The sequence below is a fragment of the Fringilla coelebs genome (assembly GCF_963513975.1).
Source record: "Fringilla coelebs genome assembly, chromosome: 25".
In the NCBI taxonomy this organism is placed as follows: domain Eukaryota; kingdom Metazoa; phylum Chordata; class Aves; order Passeriformes; family Fringillidae; genus Fringilla; species Fringilla coelebs.
Window position 1 is genome coordinate 2020647 of NC_140051.1, and position 19988 is coordinate 2040634.

The window sequence follows — 19988 nt, forward strand, 5'->3', positions numbered from 1 at the left end:
GGCAGCCCTGGGCTCCTGTCCCTGCAGCCTGGCTCACCTCTGCCCAGCCTTGCTCTGTTTGGGGAGCAGTAGCCCCTTTCCCTCGTGCCCCTCCAGCACAAGCCTTTCCCTGTGGGATATGTCACCTGCTCTCTAGGGAAATGGAGCTGTGGGCAAGCCCGTGGCATCCAGGGACCTAGCCAAGCACTGGGCACAGTTGCTGACCCCAGGGCAGCTGAGGGGCCACCCCAGCAGCTGGGTATTTACTCAGGAGGAGCACAGGAGGGACAATTTCGGGGGGGGGGAAGGGTGGCTTCAGCCCCTGCTGCTCTCCTCTGGCCGGCTCAGGGCTGGAAGCACTCTATGGGGTCGCTGGAGTCGGGCAGGATGTTGCAGTTGATGGGCCAGAGGATGCCGAGGAGGCCGAGGGACTGCTGGCAGCGCAGCTCCGCCGCCAGGCACACGGCCCGGCAGGGCTGCAGCACGCCCCCGTCCGGGGTGCACTTGGGCACGAAGAGGCTGCAGATGAGCAGGCGGAGATGCTGGTAACACGGCAGCTCCATCAGCGTCTGCGGGACAGCGGGGACAGCGGGGACAGCGGTGTGAGCCCGGTGCACCAGGTGAGGGCAGCCCTCAGGTAGCCCCTGGCCAGCTCACCTGGTAGTCCTGCAGCACCTCGGCGGCTCCCTCCTGGTCCGGGATGGCCAGCCAGATGTTGGGGAAGGAGGTGGCGTTGTAGCCCAGCCCCAGGCACATCTCCACCTGCACGGGCTCACAGACAGACCCTGCCACAGGGAGAGGGGTTGTGCCAGCAGCAGGGCTGCCCACCGGCTGTGCCAGCTGGGCTCAGGGGGGCTGGGTGCTGGGTGGGGCACCCAGGGGTGGTGGCACTCACCGAAGGCCGGGTAGGACACCCCGGTGCAGTTCAGTTCATCAGTGCCATCGGGGCAGTCGTGCCAGCCGTCACACACAGACTCCAGCGCCTGGCACTCGCCATTCCCACAGGAAAACTCGGCGGGGTTGCAGGTCTCTGGAAGGAGAGAGGGCAGGGTGTGGCTGGGAGCCAGGGTGTTCCCATGTCTTGACACCCTTGTCTTGCTCACTGGCCAGGGGATCTGGCAGATCCAGCTGGGGAGACCCCAAATTCCCTGGGTTATTTGGGGCAGCCCTCGGGTCATGGATCACGCCTCTGTGCGGGTGAGCCCTTCCAGGTCCCATCCCCACGGCTGTAAGGTTATAGGGTAAATCAGGTGAGAAGGGGACCCAGAGACCTTTTGCTCCAAGCAGGGCCAGCTGTGGAACAAAAGCTGTTTTTCCCAGGTTTTTATCCCATCTGGCCTTGAAGCCCCCCAAAGATGGAGGTGGCACAACCCACCCTGGGCAGCCTGTGCCCCCGCTTGGCTACCCACTCTCTGTGGCATTGCGGGCTTGGTAGGTGGCAAAGAATCCATCATCTGCAACTCCCTCATCTGCCACGAAGAGCACGGTCATGACGTGCCGTGAGGAGGTCAGGGCGGGTGGCAGCTGGTGGCCACAGAACCTGCCGAGGTCATGGCACAGGAGATGGGGTCAGGGGGCTGACCAGCACCTCCCCAAACCCTGCCTTCTGGCGGCTCCTTCCCACCAGCCAGCCCCGTGCCTCAGTTTCCCCAGGTGAGACACGGCCCCAAGGTGGTGCAGCAGGGCTGGGGGTGTGGGGTACCTGCCCATGAGGCTGGCGGTGCCCGTGCCCGCGCTGTCGTGCACCTCCACGAAGTCGAAGCTGCAGTCCTCGTGCGACTCCAGGCTGAAGTTGTGGAAGTGCAGGTCGATGACGTGGCCCAGGGGCACGGAGATCTGCCAGAGGCACAGCTGCGGGCGGGGGGGCAGCCGGCGACACCCGTGAAGCTGGGCAGGGGCACCCTCCAGCTCTCCCCGGGGCCGGGGTTGCCTTTCTCCCTGCCCACCCTCACCCTCACCGCGCTCCCACAGCCCCCCTTCTCTCACCTGCTGGTGCGGGTATGGCTGCGGGTGGTTCGGGGTGGACAAGTGCCCCTCCAAGGCGGTCAGTGGCCCCCCACATTCTAGAGGGACACACACACACGCAGATTTACCCCTGCCCTTCTCCCTTCCCTCCATCTCCCCGCTCCCGCCCATCCCCGGTGCCGCGGGGGCTGGGGGCTGCGGGCGGGGGTCTGTCCCGCCCACCTTTGTGTTTCAGGCTGCAGTTGGCCTCGTCGCTCCGGTCCGTGCAGTCGTGGAAGCCGTCGCACACGAAGCCCAGCTGGAGGCAGAGCCCCCGGTCACACAAGTGCTCGTCCCAGGCGCAGCTCTCTGCACGAAGCCGCAGACATCCAGGCTGGAGGGGGGGTTCCGCCGGGCACCCTCCCCTCCCCGCTGGCTCTCCCCACTGCCCCAGCAGGGAGGGACCCTGGCAGTGCCCTGGCACTCACTCTCGGCAGGGGCCACGGCGCGGTAGCGGGCGCTGAAGCCCTGGGCGCCCACGCTGCTGTCAGACACGAAGGTGACCCGCAGGCGGTTCGAGCCGGTGTTGAAGGTCGGGGGAGGCACGTTGCCACAAAACCTGGGGGCACAGCAAGGGCTGGCACCTCTCTCTGCTCCCCCCCATCCCACGCTCCACAGGTGTGAGGAGCCCTACCTGGTCGGGCTCCCTCGGGCCGGGGCAGGGGCAGTGCCACCGCTGCCCTGCTCTTCGTAGAGCTCCAGGCGGTCGAAGAGGCAGGAGGCCGTGCCCTCCACGCTGAACGTCTCCATCCTCAGCTGGATGGCGAGGCCGGTGCCCACCTCGATGTGCCAGATGCAGAGGGCATTGGGGGGGTAGGGGCCGGGGTAGTTGGGGGAGCTGAAGGAGCCCTCGGGGCCGCGCAGGGTCCCTCCGCAGGCTGAACGAGGCAACAGCGTGGGAATGAGCTGGAGCAGGGCACCCCCGTCCCGAAACGCTGCCCCACTCGGCACTTACCCGGCGCTGCTGTGCGGGCCGTGGGCAGCCAGCTCTCGGTTGGGGTGGCAGCTGTTCTGGGGGCCGGGGGGTCCCTTCGGATGGGGGCTGTGGCGGTGGTGGCAGTGCCACGGGCGGGCAGGGCCGTGGCCGGGGCACCGGGTGGATGTGGGGACGTCAGCTCTGTGGCCAGGGAACAGCGGGGATTGCTCAGCCCCAGCGGGGAGGGATGGCTGCGGTGCAGGGAAGGGGCTCAGGAAGCCCTCCCAGCCCTGTGCTCCCACCTAACCCACAGGTGTGCAGCTCCCGGGGGATCCCACACCGATGGGGCACATCCCACGGCCACGGAAATCCCCCTTGCTCCTGTGCATGGGCTCACCCTTCTCCCCACAGCGGGCAGACCCCGGGCTGTGCTCTGGGTGCCCCTCTCCCACCCTGAGCCGGGTCTGTGTCCCCCACCCCAGGCACAGCCCCCTGCCGGCTCGGCACTCACGGTGGATGACGATGCCGAGCAGGAGGGCGATGAGGAAGAGCAGGATGGCGCTCATCAGAGCCACGCAGAGCCAGGTGAACTTGCAGTCGGCGCGGTACCTCCAGCCCACCTGTGCCCAGAGCTGCTGGCCTGGAGGCGAGGACAGCGGGCAGAGCGCTGCTAAGCCATTCCCCCGGCTCCCGGCACGGCTGGCTCAGCCCTCGCTGGGAGCGTCCCCGCGGGGTCGATGTGTCCCCAAGCAGCCCCAGAGCCCCGCTCCTGCAGCCCCATGGACAGGGGGTGTGTACAAACCCCCAGGCTGGTACCGAGGCCGTCCCGGCGCGGTGCGGGGCCGGTCCCATCCTTGTCCGGTGGATGCTCCGAGCTCGGTGCCGCCCGGGGCTCCTCGCCCTCAAAAACGGGGTTGCAAAACTCGGTCTGTGGGACAGCGAGAGCAGGTGGCACCCTGAGGACCCGCGGAGGAGACACGCGGGGACCATCAGTGGCACCCTGGGGACCCGCGGGGACCATCAGTGGCACCCCGGGGACCCGCGGGGACCATCAGCAACACCCCCACCCCTACCTTGCTGCCGTCCAGAGCCTCGGGGCAAAGCGTGATTTCGGTGAAGTCTTTCATGGCAGCAGGCGGTTCCCTGCGCAGCCTGGCTAAAATCCTGCCCAGTGCCCTGTGCCCCCCAGCCCCACCGCCCGCTCCTCCCCAGCTGCCCCCATGGGCCCCGGGGCGGCGTGGGGACCCGTGCTGCACGCTGCGGGGCGGGGGTGGTGGCAGTGCCACCTCTACACGTGGCAGCCCAGCGCCGGAGCCCACCCGAGGGCCATGCCCGCCGCGCCGGGAGTGCGGGGAGCCCCGGGAGGCGGCAGCAGCCCCAGTCCCCTCCGCAGGCCCCTTCCCCCTCGCCCCGTTAATCCAGCTCAGCTGAGGATGCCGAGGTCAGGCTCTGGCACGGAGAAACAGCGTCTTAAAGGGGAACGAGTGCTCGCAGCCATTCCCCGGGGAGCCCATCCCCAAGGGACCCTGCTGCTGGGGTACCCACACGGCACCTTGGCTTTCCAGCTGCCCGCAGCTCCTCTCTGCTCAGGGCAGCGCTGAAGGGGCTGTGTTGGGGACCCTGGGCTGAGCGTGTCCCTCCTGCCCTCGCTGGGTGCCTGGGCCCTGCCAGCTGCATTCCTGCTGCCCCTTAATGCCCGTCTCCGTCCCTAAGCAGGGGAGAAAGGGGCCATTGTTCAGGGGTTTTGAGGGAAGAGTGTGGGCACCGGGGCTCCGTGGGGCTGGAAAGGCTCCTTCTGCCACCTGCAGCCACATCTCCCTTGCTCCAGGCGAGCCCGGAGCGGTTCTGCTCCATGGCTGCTCCTGGGGCTCCACCAGAGGCAGCTCCCCACCCTCTGCCAGACCACCCAGAGACAAAACACACGCACCCAACGCCCTGTTCAAGCTCAAATTTATTCCTGCACGAGTCTCCCTTGTATGAGACACTTCCCACCCATCTTGCTTACACAGTAAACAAGCCACCTGCCAAGCAGCATCGCTGCCCCAGCCCAGCTCCTGCCGCGGGCAGTCCCCCCCGTTCCCATCCTGCCCCCCGAGCCCCGCTGGGATGCCCCAGGCTGGGCGGGATGCTGGTGCCAGCGCTCAGCCCGTGCCCGCAGGGCATCGAGGGCGAAGCCGGCGGGGTGTGGGTTGGATGGAGCTGCCTCGAGGGCTGGGATGGTGCCCGTGTCTCCTCCCGCTGCACCTCAGGCAAGGCAGGACGGGGAGGAGAATAAATTAAAGGCTAAAAAGGCCACTGGCATTTGCTAGCTGGAGGACAGAGCAGCAGGGCGGGTCCCCGGGCACCCAGGAGGGCTCCTGATCACAGGGAGGAAAAAGCCCCGATTGCAGATGGTCCCGGAAAGCCACCGTCCTCCCCTCCCTCTCTGTGTGACCCCCGCGGCCCCCCCGCTCCCCTAAATGGTTTAAGGCACCGTCGTATGAGGAGGCAGGTAAAAACCTACCCGGAGCAGCCCCGGCACAAGTCCCTGGAGAGGCAGGAAGCAGCGGGGGGCTCCAGGTTGAAGCAAAGTCCATTATAAATACATAGAAATTCCACAAAATATTTTCCTCCCTCCTGTCCGTGAGTCTGGGCTCAGGCTGCTTTGAGGAGTGTGTGTGGGGCAGCTGCAGGGGATGTGCTGCCTGGGCCAGGATGGAGGCCACCGGAGGGCTGGAGTCCTTTGCCAGGAGGTTTGGAAGTGCTGGGAGGAGTTCGGGAGCAGTTCACAAATCCTCTGGGACGGCCAAGCAGATACAGGAGTGGCAAGAGGTCAGGAGGGATGTGTGAGGCTCTCCTGGGTGCTGTCCCAGGGGAGAAGAGGTCCTGGTTGAGTCACTGGGACAGGTGGCCCCATTCCTGCAGAGTCCCTTGCTCAGGATTTTTATTACACACCAAAAAAAAAAAAAAGAAAAAAAAAGAAAAAAAAAGAAACAAAAAGGATAAAAAAGAAAAATAGGAAAAAAAGAAAAGAAACTAAAACCCCAAATGCCAGCAATCAGAAGGTGCCTGAGCTGCCTGAGCCCTGTCCTGTCACAAGTCCCTCCTCAGTTCGGAGCTGGGATGTCCTTGCCCGGGCTCTGCTCCTGGCTGTCCCCAGCCTCCCTCTGCAGCCACCTCGGGGGTGTCTCCTCTTCTCCTCCCCCTTGCTCCGGGGGGTTGAACGCCGAACTCTGGTGCAGCCGGCTCTGAGGGGTGGCCCAGGGCTCCCCCAGGGAGGCAGGGCTGGCTACATGCGGGAGGACGGGCTGGCCAGCTCGTAGAAGAGCAGGTAGGCATCGCTGCTGCGCACGTGGCTCGAGGACATCGGGGTGACGCTGCAGAGAGGGGAAGGGGACAGCTGTGAGCAGCAGGGATGGGATGCCCTGAGCAGGGGGGTCCCTGCTCGCTCGTCCCACCCCAGGCTCACCGGGAGTCGTTGAAGGTGTGCCACTCGCTGGACACAGGGCTCTTGCAGTAGGCTGTGTAGTGTCCGCCCATGGTGGTGCCCGAGTGGTTGGAGACGGCGTAGAGGTTGTAAACGGCGTGGTCTGTGGGGAGCAGGGGGGCTGCTCAGCCCTGCTGCCCCACAAAGTGCCAGCACAGAGCCCCCTCACACCATGCCAGCAGCTCCAGCTGCCTGGATCCCGTGCCCCCCACTCCTCATGCCGCTGCCCCCCACCAGCTGGGACACGAGGAGCCCAGCAGTCCCCAGGAGCTCAGGGCTGGGATTAGAGGCAAGCAGGGGCCGGGACTCACTGCAGCTCTGCGAGGCGAATTCCCGCAGGTCCAGGTCCTTCAGCGGGAAGTTGACGAAGGTGGTGAGTTTGCTGCTTCGTATCCTGGACTCGGAGAAGCGCTTCAGGTCTGGAGGGTCACGTCAAGGAGCCAAAGGGACAAAGGGGAGGCTGCAATAACCCATCTCTGCCCCCCCACAACAGCCCCTGTCCCCATCCCTCTGCCTGAAGGATACGAAGCACCAGGATCTTGGGGAACTTCTGGATGCTGAATTTTTTTGTGCACCTTGTCCTGGTTTTACAGCGACAACACGTCTGTGGGAGAAAACAGCACAATCAGGAGGGTGAGGGCACTGCCCACAGTCCTGGCAACGCAAGCACAGAGGGGAAGGGGCCCAGCCTGCCATGGGAGTCCCTCTGCCCTGTACCGGTTTCTCATCCCCATCCAGCACGTCCTCTTTGGTGAAGAGCCGGAGGCAATCCATGAGCGTCACCTCCCCGTAGCCTTTCTGTGGGAGTGCAGTGATGGTTAGGGACAGGCAGTGTGGGACAGGCAGTGTGGGACAGGGGTCACTGGGGCTCCCTCACCTTGGGGATGGGCAGGGACAGGTCCCAGAAGGGGTCGAAGGCGGTGGAGCAGTAACCGCACTCGCTGCAGGTCAGAGAGCTCTTCAGCTGCCCAACAAAGAGGTCTGGTGGGGTGGGACAGAGCAGGGTGAGAGCCCTGGTTCCCCCCTCGCTCCCAGCCCAGCCCTGTCCTCCCTTCCCCCAGCCCTGCTCACCGCTGATGCGGCTGTCCTCCCTCTCCTGGTACCTCCTCCACATCTGCCGGCTCTTCTCGTCGTCACTGCAAGGAGGGGGACACAGCAGGGCACTGAGCATGGCCTGGGGGACACCAGCCCCGCCACCCAGCCCGGAGGGACCTGTGAGGTCACTGTCCTCGGGCTGGCCTTGCGGGCAGTCAACTCTTCTGGGGCTTGTGCAGTGCCAGCACTTACGGGAGGTGATCCAGGGTGTCGGTGCTGGCCCGGGGCCGCACCAGCACACGGTTCACCTCGCTGTGCAGCCCATCCAGCAGGAACCGCAGGAATTCCTGAGCATCCTGCTGGCTGCAAGACACGGGGCACGGCCAGTGAGAGGCTGCAGGGGGCTCAGCTCCCCCCACCACGCTGCAGCCACCCCTCCTTACTTGTAGCCGACGAAGCGTGGGGCATATCTCTGGATCTGCGTCTTGAACTCGGAGGGGCTCAAACTCTCATTGGGGGAGGAGGTCCAGAGCAGCTGAATCAGCTTTGCAAACTCTGCAGGCAGAGAGGTGGGTCAGCAGAGGAGGTGGCACGGCCACGTCCCCATGGGGACAGCTCAGGGCCACATTCTGGGGTCTCCACTGTCTGGGCAGTCCAAGGAGGAGCATGGAGCTCTGGGTGGGGGTCCCGCAGGGTGTGGGGTGTCGCGGGGATGTGCTGCAGGAATTGCTGCAGGAATTACTGCAGGGAAGCCCCCGCAGCCACCAGGGCTGGGCAGTTACCTGACATGAGCGCCGTGCGCATGCGGCTGTTGTTGTTGAGGTCCCGCAGGTACTGGTTCTGCAGGCAGTAATCCCGCAGCTCCTTGGTGTTGCTCAGGCACTGCAGGATGGAGTTCATGAAGCACTGGGGGAGGCACAAGAGAAAACCATGGCAACGGGAAGCAGAGGGAGGCAGGCCGTGGCAGGGGGACACCTGGGCACAGGACAGGGGAAGCTTCTCCCCAGGCAGGGCCGTGGGGAGAGGGGTGCAGGGAGCTGCCAGGGTGAGGATGGGGTGTTGGGGGAGAGGTGAAGGGACAGGGCTCCCCCTGCCCCACAGATGTGCCCGCTGTGAGCCACAGGCCCGGGGACACACTCACCGTGTTGCCGAGGTTCCGCAGTCCGGTCAGCCCCTGCACGGCCTTGGAGCTCTGCAGAGAGAGGGAACAGTGCTGGGAGGGTGGCGGGCTGGCCATGCCTGTGGGCAGCCCAGCGAGGCCATGGTGCCACAGAGCTGCCTGTGGAGCAGACCCTCAGGTGCAAGGAGAGGCCCCATCCCGCTGTGACATCATGGGCAGAGCCAGCACCGAGCAGCTCCCTGGGCCAAGGACCTGGTGACAAACCATGGCTGGCCTGCCCCATGCTGCTGGCCCAGGACTATGCACAGGGCTCAAAGTTCTCCCTGCCTGGCAATGCTTTTGCCCTGTGCCCTGGATTGCAGGTCAGGCTGGCAGCCCAGGCTGCCTCCCCTGGGGACACCGGGGCACGGCAGTGCCCTGTGCCTGCCCCACGCTGCAGGAGGAGCACAGTGCCCTGTCACTGCATGCCTGCCTCATGCCAGGTGTCATCCCCTCCAGGACACCCTGCACGAGCGCAGCCCAGACTTTGGCACAGCTGTCTTGCAGGATAAAGTCCACCTGGGAAAGTGCAAGCCCAGCCCTGCGGCAGCCAGCCCAGGGAGAAGGGCTGTGTGCCCAGTGGTGCCTTCCCAGCCCTGGCTGTACTGCACCTGTGCCATGGGGTGGCAATTCCAGGTGCTTTTCCCTGAGCCAGGAAAAGCAAAGATGGGCATGGGCAGCTGGATGCTGGGGCTGGGAACCATCATCACTCTTTACTGGAGAGACCAAGAGCGCAGAGGGGTTTAGGGGTGCCACCACCTCTCTGCCAGCGTGCAGGACAGGATGCTGGTGGGGGGCACTGGTGGGAGCCCAGGGGTCCTGCTCCCCAGCCCTGCACAGGGGAGCAGCAGGTTGAACAGGAGCAGGGTGGGGGTCTGGCAGGGCCTGCAGGGGCAGACTGCTGATGGTGCTCCTCCAGATGCCCAGGATTTAAGGATCCTTAGGCAAACGCCCCAGCTGCCCACCTGAGGCTTGAGGAGGAGGAGAGGAGGTGAGAGGAGGGGAGGGGGCCCAGCAGCTCCGAAATAGCAGCAGCTGGTGTGTGTGTGGGAGGTGCTGAGCACCCAGCCCTGACAGCAGCCCAAAATAACCCAGATCCAGTTACATGTGCTCCTTAGCGACGGCGCAGGCATCACCCACCGCGGCAGGGACCCGCACCAGCGGGGACCCGGCCGCCCTGCGTGGGCACACGTGGCTCTGCCAGACTGACCGGCTGCCCTCTGTGCCATCAGGTGCCCCCGCAGTGCCCAGAGTACAGGGATGTCCCCAGATGTGGCTGCCCAAATGCCAGGGGGCTGTCCAAAAGTGCCAGGCAACTTCTCAGTGCCTTCTTGGGCTGGGGACAGGCTCAGCTGGGCACACGGCGCCAGCAGGATGTGACAGGTCAGTGCCACGCCACGGCTGGAGGAGCTGGCCTGGCCCTGGTCCCTGAGCAGATGGCAGCAGGAGAGGTGGGCCTGTGTCCCAACAGCCTACATGCATCCCTTGGAGGATCTGAGCCCCAAGGCCCTGCTCATGTCCCCACCACTACCCCAGGGAAGGTCACGGTGCCAGGGTTGAGCAGCAACCCCTGGGAGCTGCCCCAGAGTGCCCCAGCCCTCCCCACCAGGACATGCTTGTCCAGTTGCCCTGGTTGGCCAGGAGGGACCAGCCAGTCCTGCCCATGTGGGTGCGAACCTCCCCACAGATGCTGCATTCCCCCACAGCCAGGTCCCAGGCTGTCCTCCCAGAGCCTGGAACAACCCCAGGGGAGGGCTGGGGCTGAGGAGGGGCTGCCAGGTGCTCCCCTAGCGTGGCACAAGCCCTGTGTGCACCGAGGTGTTATTTCACCCTCTGGATTTCCCTCCCCTGGGTGACTCAACTCCAGCTAATCCCCCTCTCCCGTACAGGGCTTTATCTAGGACACGACATGCTCAGAGGTGGTGAAGGAGAGCCGGCTCACGCGGCGTGGCTGGGGACTCCCCGAGGCTGCACCGCAGGACGGGGACAAGGGACAGGCGACGGGGACAAGAGACAAGATCCTGACCGTCCTGCCCCATCCAGATCCACATGCCAGGAGCCTGTTGGGGCAGCAGGAGAACCAGAGCAGCCAGAGTTACATAAGTGCTCAGACCTTGCCCTCCTTGCCCCTTGTTCTGCCATCCCTGCAGGAGAGATCTGTCCCGGTACTGTGGCCCTGGGGACAGCCAAGTTCACTCCGATGGCACTGCCAAGGGGCTCAGCGTGGCCAGCAGACCCTTCCTTGTGGTGGGACACGGGGACCTGGCCAAGGTCACCGCAAGGGCAGGGCTGGAGAGGAAACCAGGTGTCCTGACACGTGCAGTTCACCTGCTCCCTGCCATCCTGTGGGACACCGGGACACGCCGTCCCCACGGGCAGCTGGGAGGGCACCCACCCCCAGGCACCCCATCCTCGGGCACGGGGGATGGCACAGGGCACTCCACGCTCCCCAGGGCGGGCAGGGGGTGCCCCCTTCTCTGCCCCCAAGCTGGGGGATGGGGGCTGCGGGCATCTCCTACCTTAGTCTTGTTGAGGACGAGCCCGACAAAGGTGGAAACCAGCAGGGACCCTGGCATGGAAGTGCGGGGCCGCAGGTCCTTGTGAAGGTCGGGAAGCGCGGGGGGCTCCTCGGGCAGCGTCACCGTGTAGGAGTCCCTCATGGTGGCCCCGGCGGGCACCGCACGACGGCGGGGAGCAGCCGCGGGCAGCGGGGTGCCAGGGGACACCGACCGGGCTGCCCTCGCCCGGGGCCGGCTGCAGCCGGGGGCGCGGGGTCAGGCGCGGAGCCCCCCGTGCTGGGCGTGCGGGGCCGGAGCCGGTGCCGGCTGCGGGGCTGACGGCACCTGAGCGGCTCTGACATCAAATGGGTGGAGAGGCGGCAGCCGGGCTCGGTGACGGCTCGGTGACGGCTCGGTGACGGCCAGCCCCCGCGCACCGCGTGGTACAGCGCGCCGGGAGCCAGGGGGGCCCGCGAGGGGCGGCTCTGCCCCGGGGACACGCTCCGGAACGGGGCGGCGACACCTCCCCGGCTCTGGGGGGATGCGGGGGGCCGCGATGCCCCCTCGGCATCTCTCTTAGCGGGGCTCCTCGCCCTCCCGTACCCCGACACCGTGCGCACACCGCGGGAGCAACGGGGAGCCGGGGAGAGGCGGCAGCCGGAGCAGCGCCTGCCCCCCCAGTGCTCCCCCCGTGCTCGCAGCTCGGCGTGCCCAGGGCTGGTGGCACCGGCGGTCTGGCCCCGGGCACGTTGTGCTCCGGGCAGGCACTGAGCAGGGAGCGGGGCTCCCCAGCTGGGGGTAACTCGCCAAAATTGTCTTGGTAAAAGTGGGACAGTCCCACAGTATGTGGGTGCAGGGGGTGCCTGTACCCAGAGAGGGGCTGCAGGCTGCCAGACATGGTTGTGGGGCTCCTGGGCATGTGCCTTTCCTGCAGCGCCAATGCCAGGTTTCCAGGCAGTGACATTTTGGGGGAACCCCCCTCTTTGGGGGCTGCATGAGCGTTGAGCTCAGAGGATATTTCAGTGCCTTGCGCTGGGGAAAAACTCCCCGCAATTCCTACGTGGAGCAAAGACCCCACCTGGTGTCTCCCCTCGGTAAACTGAGGCACGGCACGGGCAGGGCTCCAGCTCTTCTCCTGCAGCAAGGGCAGATGCGGAGACTGGCAGGGAGCCCGGGTGTCCTGCGTCCTAGTCCTGCGTCTCCCGCTGCTTCACCCCTCTGACCGCGGCAGGACGAGCGCCGGAGCCCTGCGCCTGCTGTGCGTGCCCAGGTGTTTCTCTGCCTGCTCAGGGAAATTTCCATGGGCAACCAGGGCAGGGAGTGCGGCTGGGCTGCTCTGACAGAGGCACAGCCTCCAACCTCACCGAGAGGGCTCTAAGCAGAGCCTCCTTTCCTCCTCTGGAGCCCCCAAAACACCCCCATCCAGAGGCAGGAGCTGCTGAATCCTGCTGCCTGCAGATGCAGCCTCTCTGTCAAGCGGAGCTCGGCACAGCCAGCAGAGGGGCTGGCTGGGGACGGAGGGAGAGGAGGGAGGAAGGGAGAGAGACTATTTTTGGCACCAGCAAAAATATCTGAGGAGGCATCTTGCAGCGTTATTCATCTGCAGGGCTCTTTTGCATCACAACGGGAGGGCTGTCGTAACCGTGGCCTGCGCGTGCTCACACGTGTGTACATGTACACACCCCGCACTGTGTATGGCATACACACACGGGGACACAGTGTGCACGCCGTGGCACACGCCCTACTGCCCTGCCTGGGTGCCCTGCCTTACCCAGGGCACAGCCTGGGCCTCCAGGCTGTGGCACAGCTCCCCAAAGTCCCGGGCTCCTGCCAGCCTGCCTGGCAGTGCAGGTGGTACCACAGGGGCAGGATGGGCACAGCCAGCCCCGAGCGCTGTGCAGGGAGCTGGGGCAGCTCTCCCCGTGGGGATGCACCATGCTGGCCGAGCCGGTTCCACGGCAAGAGGGCGGTTCAGCCACATCCCGTGTTGAACCTCGTGCCCCTGTGACATCGAGTGCCCTGGGCCAAGGACCAAATTCCCCTCCAGCCAGAGAGCAGCACTCAGGCTCTGTGGGCAAGGCTGGAGCAAGAGAGAGAAGGAGAGACCTGGTGGGATGGCATCACCCAGAGCAGGTCCCTGCCCTCAGCTGGCCCCTCCGCAGCGGTGACCTTCTGCCGCGGGCAGAGGTTGCCACAGGCCCGGTTGGCACCGCGGCAGCAGGCAGGGCCAGCCAGCACTGGCAGCGGTCCAGGGACGTCAGCTGCTCAGGATGGGACTGCAGAGAGCTGCTGGCGGTTTTGTGGGTGGCCCTGGCCTTCTGACCCTATGTACACCCGGGGTGGTTAATGGGCCGGCACAGCTCCAGTCCTGCCCCTCACCAGACTGCCCTTCCCAGGAGCCAGCATGGCCCTGCAGCTCCGCAGGCACAGCCCCTCACTGGAACCACACCTTCACACACCTCCCTTTGCCCACGGGGTAAACTGAGGCACGAAGTGATGGTGAGGGGAGGGACACATGGAGACACCCTCAGTCCTGGCTGCAAACCCCTCTGGACGGTGGTTTCTGTGGCGCAGAGGCAGGAGGCGGCGGTGGAAAAAGGGATGGGAGGAGGCGTGGGGCCAGCCCCGCTGTGGCCTGGCTGCGTCAGGAGCGGGTGCTGCTGACACTGCCCTCGGGGCTGGGCAATGGGGCAGAACGGATGGCAGCTCCGGGGCTGCAGCCTGTGCTTGTTTCCGGCACCTGGCACGGCCGCAGGCAGCCAACTCTGGTTTACGACCGGGACGTTTGCGTCCCGGCTTGGGAAAGGGAGGGAATAAACCACAGCAGTGGAAAATAGCAGGTGTGCCCATCAAAGCACCAAGGAAACCTAAGCCAGTGTCACTGACCCGGCCTGCCCTGGCATGGGTGTCTGTCCCAGCGCCCTTTGCCACCTTTGCCACCCATCAGCCCAGGCTGTGTTCACGTGCAGACTGTGGGTTGGGCTTGCACAGTCCCTGCTGCCCCACAGGCACCCCATGGGAGCAGGCTGGCACCCCACACAGCAGTGTGTGGCCACATGGAGTGGGGACTCTGCAGTGGCAGTGTCGGCTTTAGCGAGAGCCAGTGGCTGCAGCAGCTGCTGGATCCCCCCTTGGTGCCCCCCAGCAGGGCTTGGTGTGGGAGGGGGAGGCAGGAATTCCCTTCCACTGCACTGATCCTCCACTGCCCTGACTCACCAGCCCTCTCCCTCACCCCAGGACTGGGGGCCAGACATGAGGCAGGTGGGCAGAGGGGGTCCCACACCACAGCAGGGCACTGCTGAAGGTGGTTCTGTGGGGGAAGGCACTGGGGAAGGGGCACAGGGAGGGATGTGGGGACACTGGCTTCAAAGGGAAAAATTGCTGGGGGATTCTTTTCTGCTTCCCTGCGAGCAGGACAGGATTTCTTGTGGTTCGGTGGATGGCAGTGGGACAGAGACGCAGGGAAGCAAAGGGCAGGTCAGACCATGGGGGAATGGAGGGTGACTGGAAAGACAGCGGGAGACAATGCAGGCAGAGCCTGGCCAGATCTTGGAAGGAAACCTGAGTGGAAAATTACCAGGCTGCTCCCCTGTACGGGCTGTGTGAGCGGTGCCTGCTCCCGGCCCGGGCTGGGGCTCTGGGGACGCTGCAGCACTGATGGGGACACGGGCACCGAGTACCTGCCACCACGTGTGGTGCTGCCCAGAGCAGCACTGCCATGGGGAACCCCCTGCTGACACACAGGCTGGGGCACAGGGCCCCAAACTGGCAGCAGTGGATGGTGCCAGGGAACTGGCATTGCTGTGTGTCACTGTGGCAGAGCCAGCACCAGCCAAACCAGCTGTCCCAGCAGGATGAGTGCCCAGCCTGCTCATCTCACCTTCCCTATCTGGGATGAGGCAGCAGGAAATCCTCGTCAGCCCCACATGGGAGCCATCACCTGCTGTCACATGCATGCAGAAAGTGCAGCGGGCACAATCCTGGGCACAGGCTGATCCTGCCTCCTTGGGGAGCATGCCCTGCAGCACAGCCCCTCAGAGGACACCCGCCCGCCCGCACACGGCTGCCTCAGCAGCTCCAGCAGGGACTGCTGCGCCAGCAAGGGCATCTCAGAGGGTCACACGTAGAAACTGAGGCACAGAGCAGCACACCCAGGTTCCCAGGCAGAGCGCGGGTGCCTCGGGAACCTCAGCTCACCACAAGCACAGCCCACATCCCCCCCAGCACGGCTGTGTCCCCCACCCCAGGCAGCCCCGCGTACCGTGGCGTCCTGGGCGGACGCGTCGCACTGCTCATCGCTCCTCTCGCAGGGCTGGCTGGCACAGCGGGTGCCCGACGGTGGCAGGCTGGCCTGAGAAGGGCTGAGGTGGCCGGTGGAGAGGCTGCCGTGGTGGCTTTTCCTCCCGTAGCTCTCCAGGTAGCCACGGACATAGTCGGAGTGAGTGGCAGCCTGGTAGAGACCCTGCAGGTTGCCGGGCTCCGGCCGGGCGCGGGTGCTGAGCGCGCCGGCCGCGGGCAGGTAGGCGCTGTCTGACGTGTGCAGCCCCGAGAACTCCCGCGCCAGGTCCGAGTGGCTGATGGATTTGTGGCGGCTGAGGGGCGCTGCGGAGGGCAGGTAGCCCGTGGGGCTGCCGGCGAAGGTGTAGCAGGCGCCCCCGCTGAGCCCGGCGCCGGGCGGCCGCGGCTGCGTGCGGAGGTACGAGGGGCTCAGGCGGATGCTGGGGTCGGGGTACAGCCGGCCGCTGTCATAGCCGCTGGTGGGGGACAGCCCCCCAGCGTGGTGGTAGCGGGGGGAGGGCAGGTAGCTGGCTTTGAAGCCGATTTTGTCGCTGTCTGCGTAGGCGGTGGACAGGGTGGATCCATAGGAGCTGTAGGAGCTGTAGCCGCTGGGCACTTTGCTGTAGGTGCTCTCGGCGTAGCGGGAGGAGTCCACGTATCGCTTCAGGGTGGAGGAGAGCTGGGACATCCTGCAGGCTGGGGCTCAGCAGGCTGTCCTGGAGGCATCGGCTGCAAGGGAAGAGCCCAGGGATCAGTTCCACAGACCAACAGCACAACAGGGCGCCCAGCAGCTCCCACCCAGCAGCTTCTGCCTTCCCTGGAGATCCTGGGAGACAGAAGGCATCCAGGGGCTGTTGGTGACAGTGTGGCCATGGCTCCTGCCACCTGCCAGCCTTCCTGGAGAGCCTGGGACAGCAGGACCCGTCTGGCACTGCCACCTCCAAGTCCCCAGGCACCTCAAACCACAGAAGGGAGCCCCAGGGCACCCAACGTCCCCATAGACGCCAAGGAGCTGCAGGAGTTACCTCTGTCCCAGCTCTGGCATCCCTGCCACACCATCCCAGGGCTGTCCCACTCTTGGGCCTGGAGACGTATCCCCAGTGCCTCCTCCAGGTGGGAGGCAGTGCCCTGGTCACAGGATGATGCTCAGGCCCAGCTCTGGCTGAGACAGGAAGCTGGGGTGGGCTGATCCAGCCAGCACCTTCCCCTGGTTACTCACAGGGAGCGCTGGGGCTTGGCAGGGGGCTGGCACTTCAGTGAGAGAGAAACTGAGGCAAGGCCAACATCTGAGCAGCTTTCCTGTCTGCCTGCCATGGCTGTGCCCTATGTGCCCCCATCAGTAACTCAAGCCGAGAGTCCTCCTGGTGAGGTGGCAGCCGTGCTCCTTCCAGCCGGGCAGAGCCAGCACTCCGTCCCCACAGAGAGCTGGTGGCTCCCACACAGGGCAGGTGAGGAGCACACAGAGACAGAGACAGAGGCCCCCAGAGCACACACAGAGCCAACCCGGAGCAGGGACAGGGCAGTGTGACAGCCAGCAGTCCCCAAACACGGGCTGTCAGGAGCTGGAGGAGAGTTTGTCCTCAGCACCCCGGCTGCCAGGCTGATGGCTGGATCCCTACCTGTGCTGGGGCTGTGGGTGGCACTGGGGCAGGCAGGACCCAGCCGAGCTCCTCTGCCCTGGCGCTGCTGGTGCTCAGCTCCCGGGGTGACTGGTGTCCCTTCCCTGGCAGGACAGTGGCTCATGTGGCTCCGAGAGTCTCCAGTCACCCGGGAGATGACCCTGATTCAAAGGCTTTTCCCAGCCCAGCCGGGGCGGGCTCTGGCCCAGCTCCAAGCCAGGAGGTGCCGGAGTCTGTGCCTGGCCCGTCCCTTGCAGCACCGAGGGTGCACCCGGGCTTGGGGACGGGCGCTGGATCGCGGCACGAGGAGCCACCGCGGGTCACTGCCAGCCTGGCCCTGTGGGGACAGCCTCCTGCTCAGATCCCCGCATGGAAACGCCCCGGGAACGCTTCTAGCAGGGGGCGGTGAGAGACAGCAGCCAGCCCCCGTGGGCTCCTGGCGGGCAGACTGGCTTTGCAGCCAGCCGGCTGCATCCCAGGCGCGATTTTAACTGCCCAGGGAACAGCCATCCCACTGCGGAGAGGGAAATATTTACAAGCAGCAGCGAGGTGGAGCGCACAGACCTGTTTGGGGATGGAGGCTGAAGGGTGAATAATCTGCTCCCGGGCAAGGGAGCCACGAAACACCCGGCTCGGCTTTCCCAGCCGGGCTGCGGCCGCCCTCACCAGGAGCGGGGCTCTGCCAGTCAGGATTTGACATGGACAGTGGGGAATTTCGCTCAGAGGGAGTGGGACCCCTGCCAAGAGACTGGCACTCGAGTGCCAGGATGGGAATGACGGAGCCCCTGGGCTCCCAGGGAGCAGCACATGCCTGGCTGCCTGCCCTGCTGGGGCACGGAGCAGCCTGGCACAGCGACTGCCCCTGCTCCCCCATCCTCCTCGCCAGCAGAGATGATCTTGGCTTGGGACAGTGCCAGGACAGCCCCACGCCATCATCCCCTGCCAGGTGCCCACGCTCTCTCCTGGCACTGGCAGCATCAGAAGAGCACCAGTTTGGGAACAGGAGGGCAGCAGGAGCTCATGGCACCAGGACAGGTATACACAGGGCAACACCTGCCCTGGGGATGCGGAGCAGCCAATGGAGGGATGCAGGGTCAGGAGCCGGCACCGGCCCCAGACATGGGAGCTATCTCATTCCTTGGGAAGAGAGGCCTTACCATGGAGGAATGTCACATCTGCCAGGCTTGCCTGTGCTTCCAAGTCCCCATGTCACATCCGAGCAGACCCCAGGGCGGCGGGAGAGCAGAGCGTACCAGGAGCCAGAGGAGCTGAGGGGGTGTGAGAAAACCCCGGTTCCTCCCAGCGCTTCCTGGGCTGCCTGGCCCCTCCCTACCCGTCATTGTGCTGAGCTTTCCTGCTGCCTGGCAAAGCCCTGGGGCCGGCACGGCTGAGTCAGGCCTCCTGCACCCTCATCATCCTCCCGGGGTGTCAGGGGAAGCTGAGGCACAGGAATGTCCGGTCTGCGCTCACGGGGCCAGGCAGGAGCGGTGCCACCACATGGGAGAGGGACACCACGGGGCTGCTCTGGGCGCTAGGGAGTCCTGCCCTGGCCTTCCCTGGGAATCTCAGCTCAAAGTGAGGAGGCAAAACCTTCACTCTGAGGCAGAGAAGCAGAGCCCTGATCTGTCTCCAGCTGCTGTCCCGCCCGTGCCCAGTGGCAGGTGTCTCCTCTGTCCTGCCCATGCCTGGTGGCAGCTGTCCCCCTCAGTGGCCACAGAGCCCCAGAGCGGGCTCAGCTCAGCTTACACAGCGCTGGCTTCATCCAAGGTGTCACAGCACAGCTGCTTCTCGCTTACGCAGGCTCAGAGCCGTGTCCCCTGTCCCCTGAGACAAAATGTCCCAGCCTGGAGGTTACGTGGGAGCTCCCAGGATTCTGCCGTGGTGGAGGCAGAGAGGGGACCCTGTGTGAGGCACTTTGCACACTTCAGGGTACAAGTGCTTTGGGGTTGAGGGGCTCTGTGTCCAGCTGAGTGTGCCAGTGGGGTGGGACAGCCTCCTGCCCATACCCCAAGGCACAGAATCCCTCCTGGTGTCCATTTCCCTCTAGGAAGGATGACCCCAAGCAGCCCTGGGGGGAATGTGCCACAAAATGTTTGCTTCCTGGAAGGGACTGGAGTGACCCTTGTTGACAGATGGGGACTGCAGTGCCTCTGTCACAGCCCAGCTCCTGCGTTGCCCCCCACGACTCCCACCCCCCAAAGTGATAGGCACTGCCCAAGGTGACACACCCAGCTGGGGCCAGCCTGGCCAGGGCCCTTCCCCTGCCAGCCCAGGGCCTGAGAACCCCCCAGGCTCACCCCACACGGCCGGGAGTCACCGCCCTGGCCCCGCTCCGTGCTGCTGACACATCCCCATCCTGCAGCAGAACCTGCTGCTCGCCGGTCCCGGGCCACCCCCCGGGCAGCAAAACCCCAAACCCACCGGGGACCCTGACGTAAGACCCAGGGCATCAGATACTGCTTTGAGGTCTGTGGGTGGCAAAAAAAAGAAGGGACCCTCGGGCAGGTGCTCTGCCCACACCGGGGGACGAGGAGGGTGCTGGGGAGGGCTCAAAGCCAGGATTTTGTGTGTGAACTCAGCACCTTCTCCCTGAAGAGAAAGCTCTCCCCCGTGGTGTTATCCAGCTGAAGGAAGAGGGGGACAGTTTCTTCTGTCTCCGTGTCCCCCTCCCCGGGGCGGTGTCCCCACCTGCACTCACCTGCATGTGGCGCGGGCGGCCGATGGCTGCTCAGGGCACGGCGAGGGGCCACCAGCCAGGCATTTGGTGATGCCCTCGGGGCTGATCCTGCCTCCCTGGGGAGCTTCTCCCGGCGCCGGAGGTGGGCGATGTGGAGATGGGCAGCAGCCGAGCCCTTCGCAGGGGACAGGACACCCCCAGATCAGCCCCTCCACCCTGGGAGGGAGCGCAGTGGCCGGAGGGGGCCGAGCCCGAGGGCTGTGGGGCCACGTAAAAACACCACCGCAGAAATTCAGGGCTCAGGTTACCAGCCAGATAAATATAGTGTCTTTATCTGACCTCACAGGGCGCTGAAAT

At 65.5% G+C, this 19988-nt stretch overlaps 2 protein-coding genes across 4 annotated transcripts; both read right to left on the reverse strand.

Moving 5' to 3' along the window:
• Positions 1-323: 323 nt before the first annotated feature.
• Positions 324-4026, reverse strand: MFRP (membrane frizzled-related protein; the record flags this gene model as incomplete). The annotated part of the gene is made up of 13 exons (XM_084221427.1): positions 324-548; positions 637-764; positions 875-1009; positions 1389-1519; positions 1682-1830; positions 1966-2042; positions 2167-2292; positions 2412-2542; positions 2618-2861; positions 2939-3100; positions 3411-3539; positions 3716-3827; positions 3973-4026. The coding sequence occupies 13 exons, from the start codon at positions 4024-4026 to the stop codon at positions 324-326; spliced, it is 1803 nt and encodes a 600-aa protein (XP_084077553.1).
• Positions 4027-4838: 812 nt separating this feature from the next.
• Positions 4839-19903, reverse strand: USP2 (ubiquitin specific peptidase 2). Of its 3 annotated transcripts, XM_084221644.1 has the most exons (14): positions 19653-19903; positions 18112-18222; positions 15319-16064; positions 8542-8592; positions 8183-8306; positions 7844-7955; positions 7653-7763; positions 7437-7501; positions 7243-7346; positions 7083-7163; positions 6891-6969; positions 6677-6784; positions 6348-6468; positions 4839-6255 (listed from the first exon to the last, which is right to left on the reverse strand). In XM_084221644.1, the coding sequence occupies exons 3-14, from the start codon at positions 16021-16023 to the stop codon at positions 6168-6170; spliced, it is 1749 nt and encodes a 582-aa protein (XP_084077770.1). In that variant the 5' UTR covers positions 16024-16064; positions 18112-18222; positions 19653-19903; the 3' UTR covers positions 4839-6167. The 3 variants fall into 3 exon arrangements, with proteins under 3 accessions (XP_084077770.1, XP_084077769.1, XP_084077771.1); XM_084221643.1 differs by lacking the exon at positions 18112-18222; XM_084221645.1 differs by lacking the exons at positions 15319-16064; positions 18112-18222; positions 19653-19903 and adding an exon at positions 11079-15116.
• Between the last annotated feature and the right edge of the window lie 85 nt (positions 19904-19988).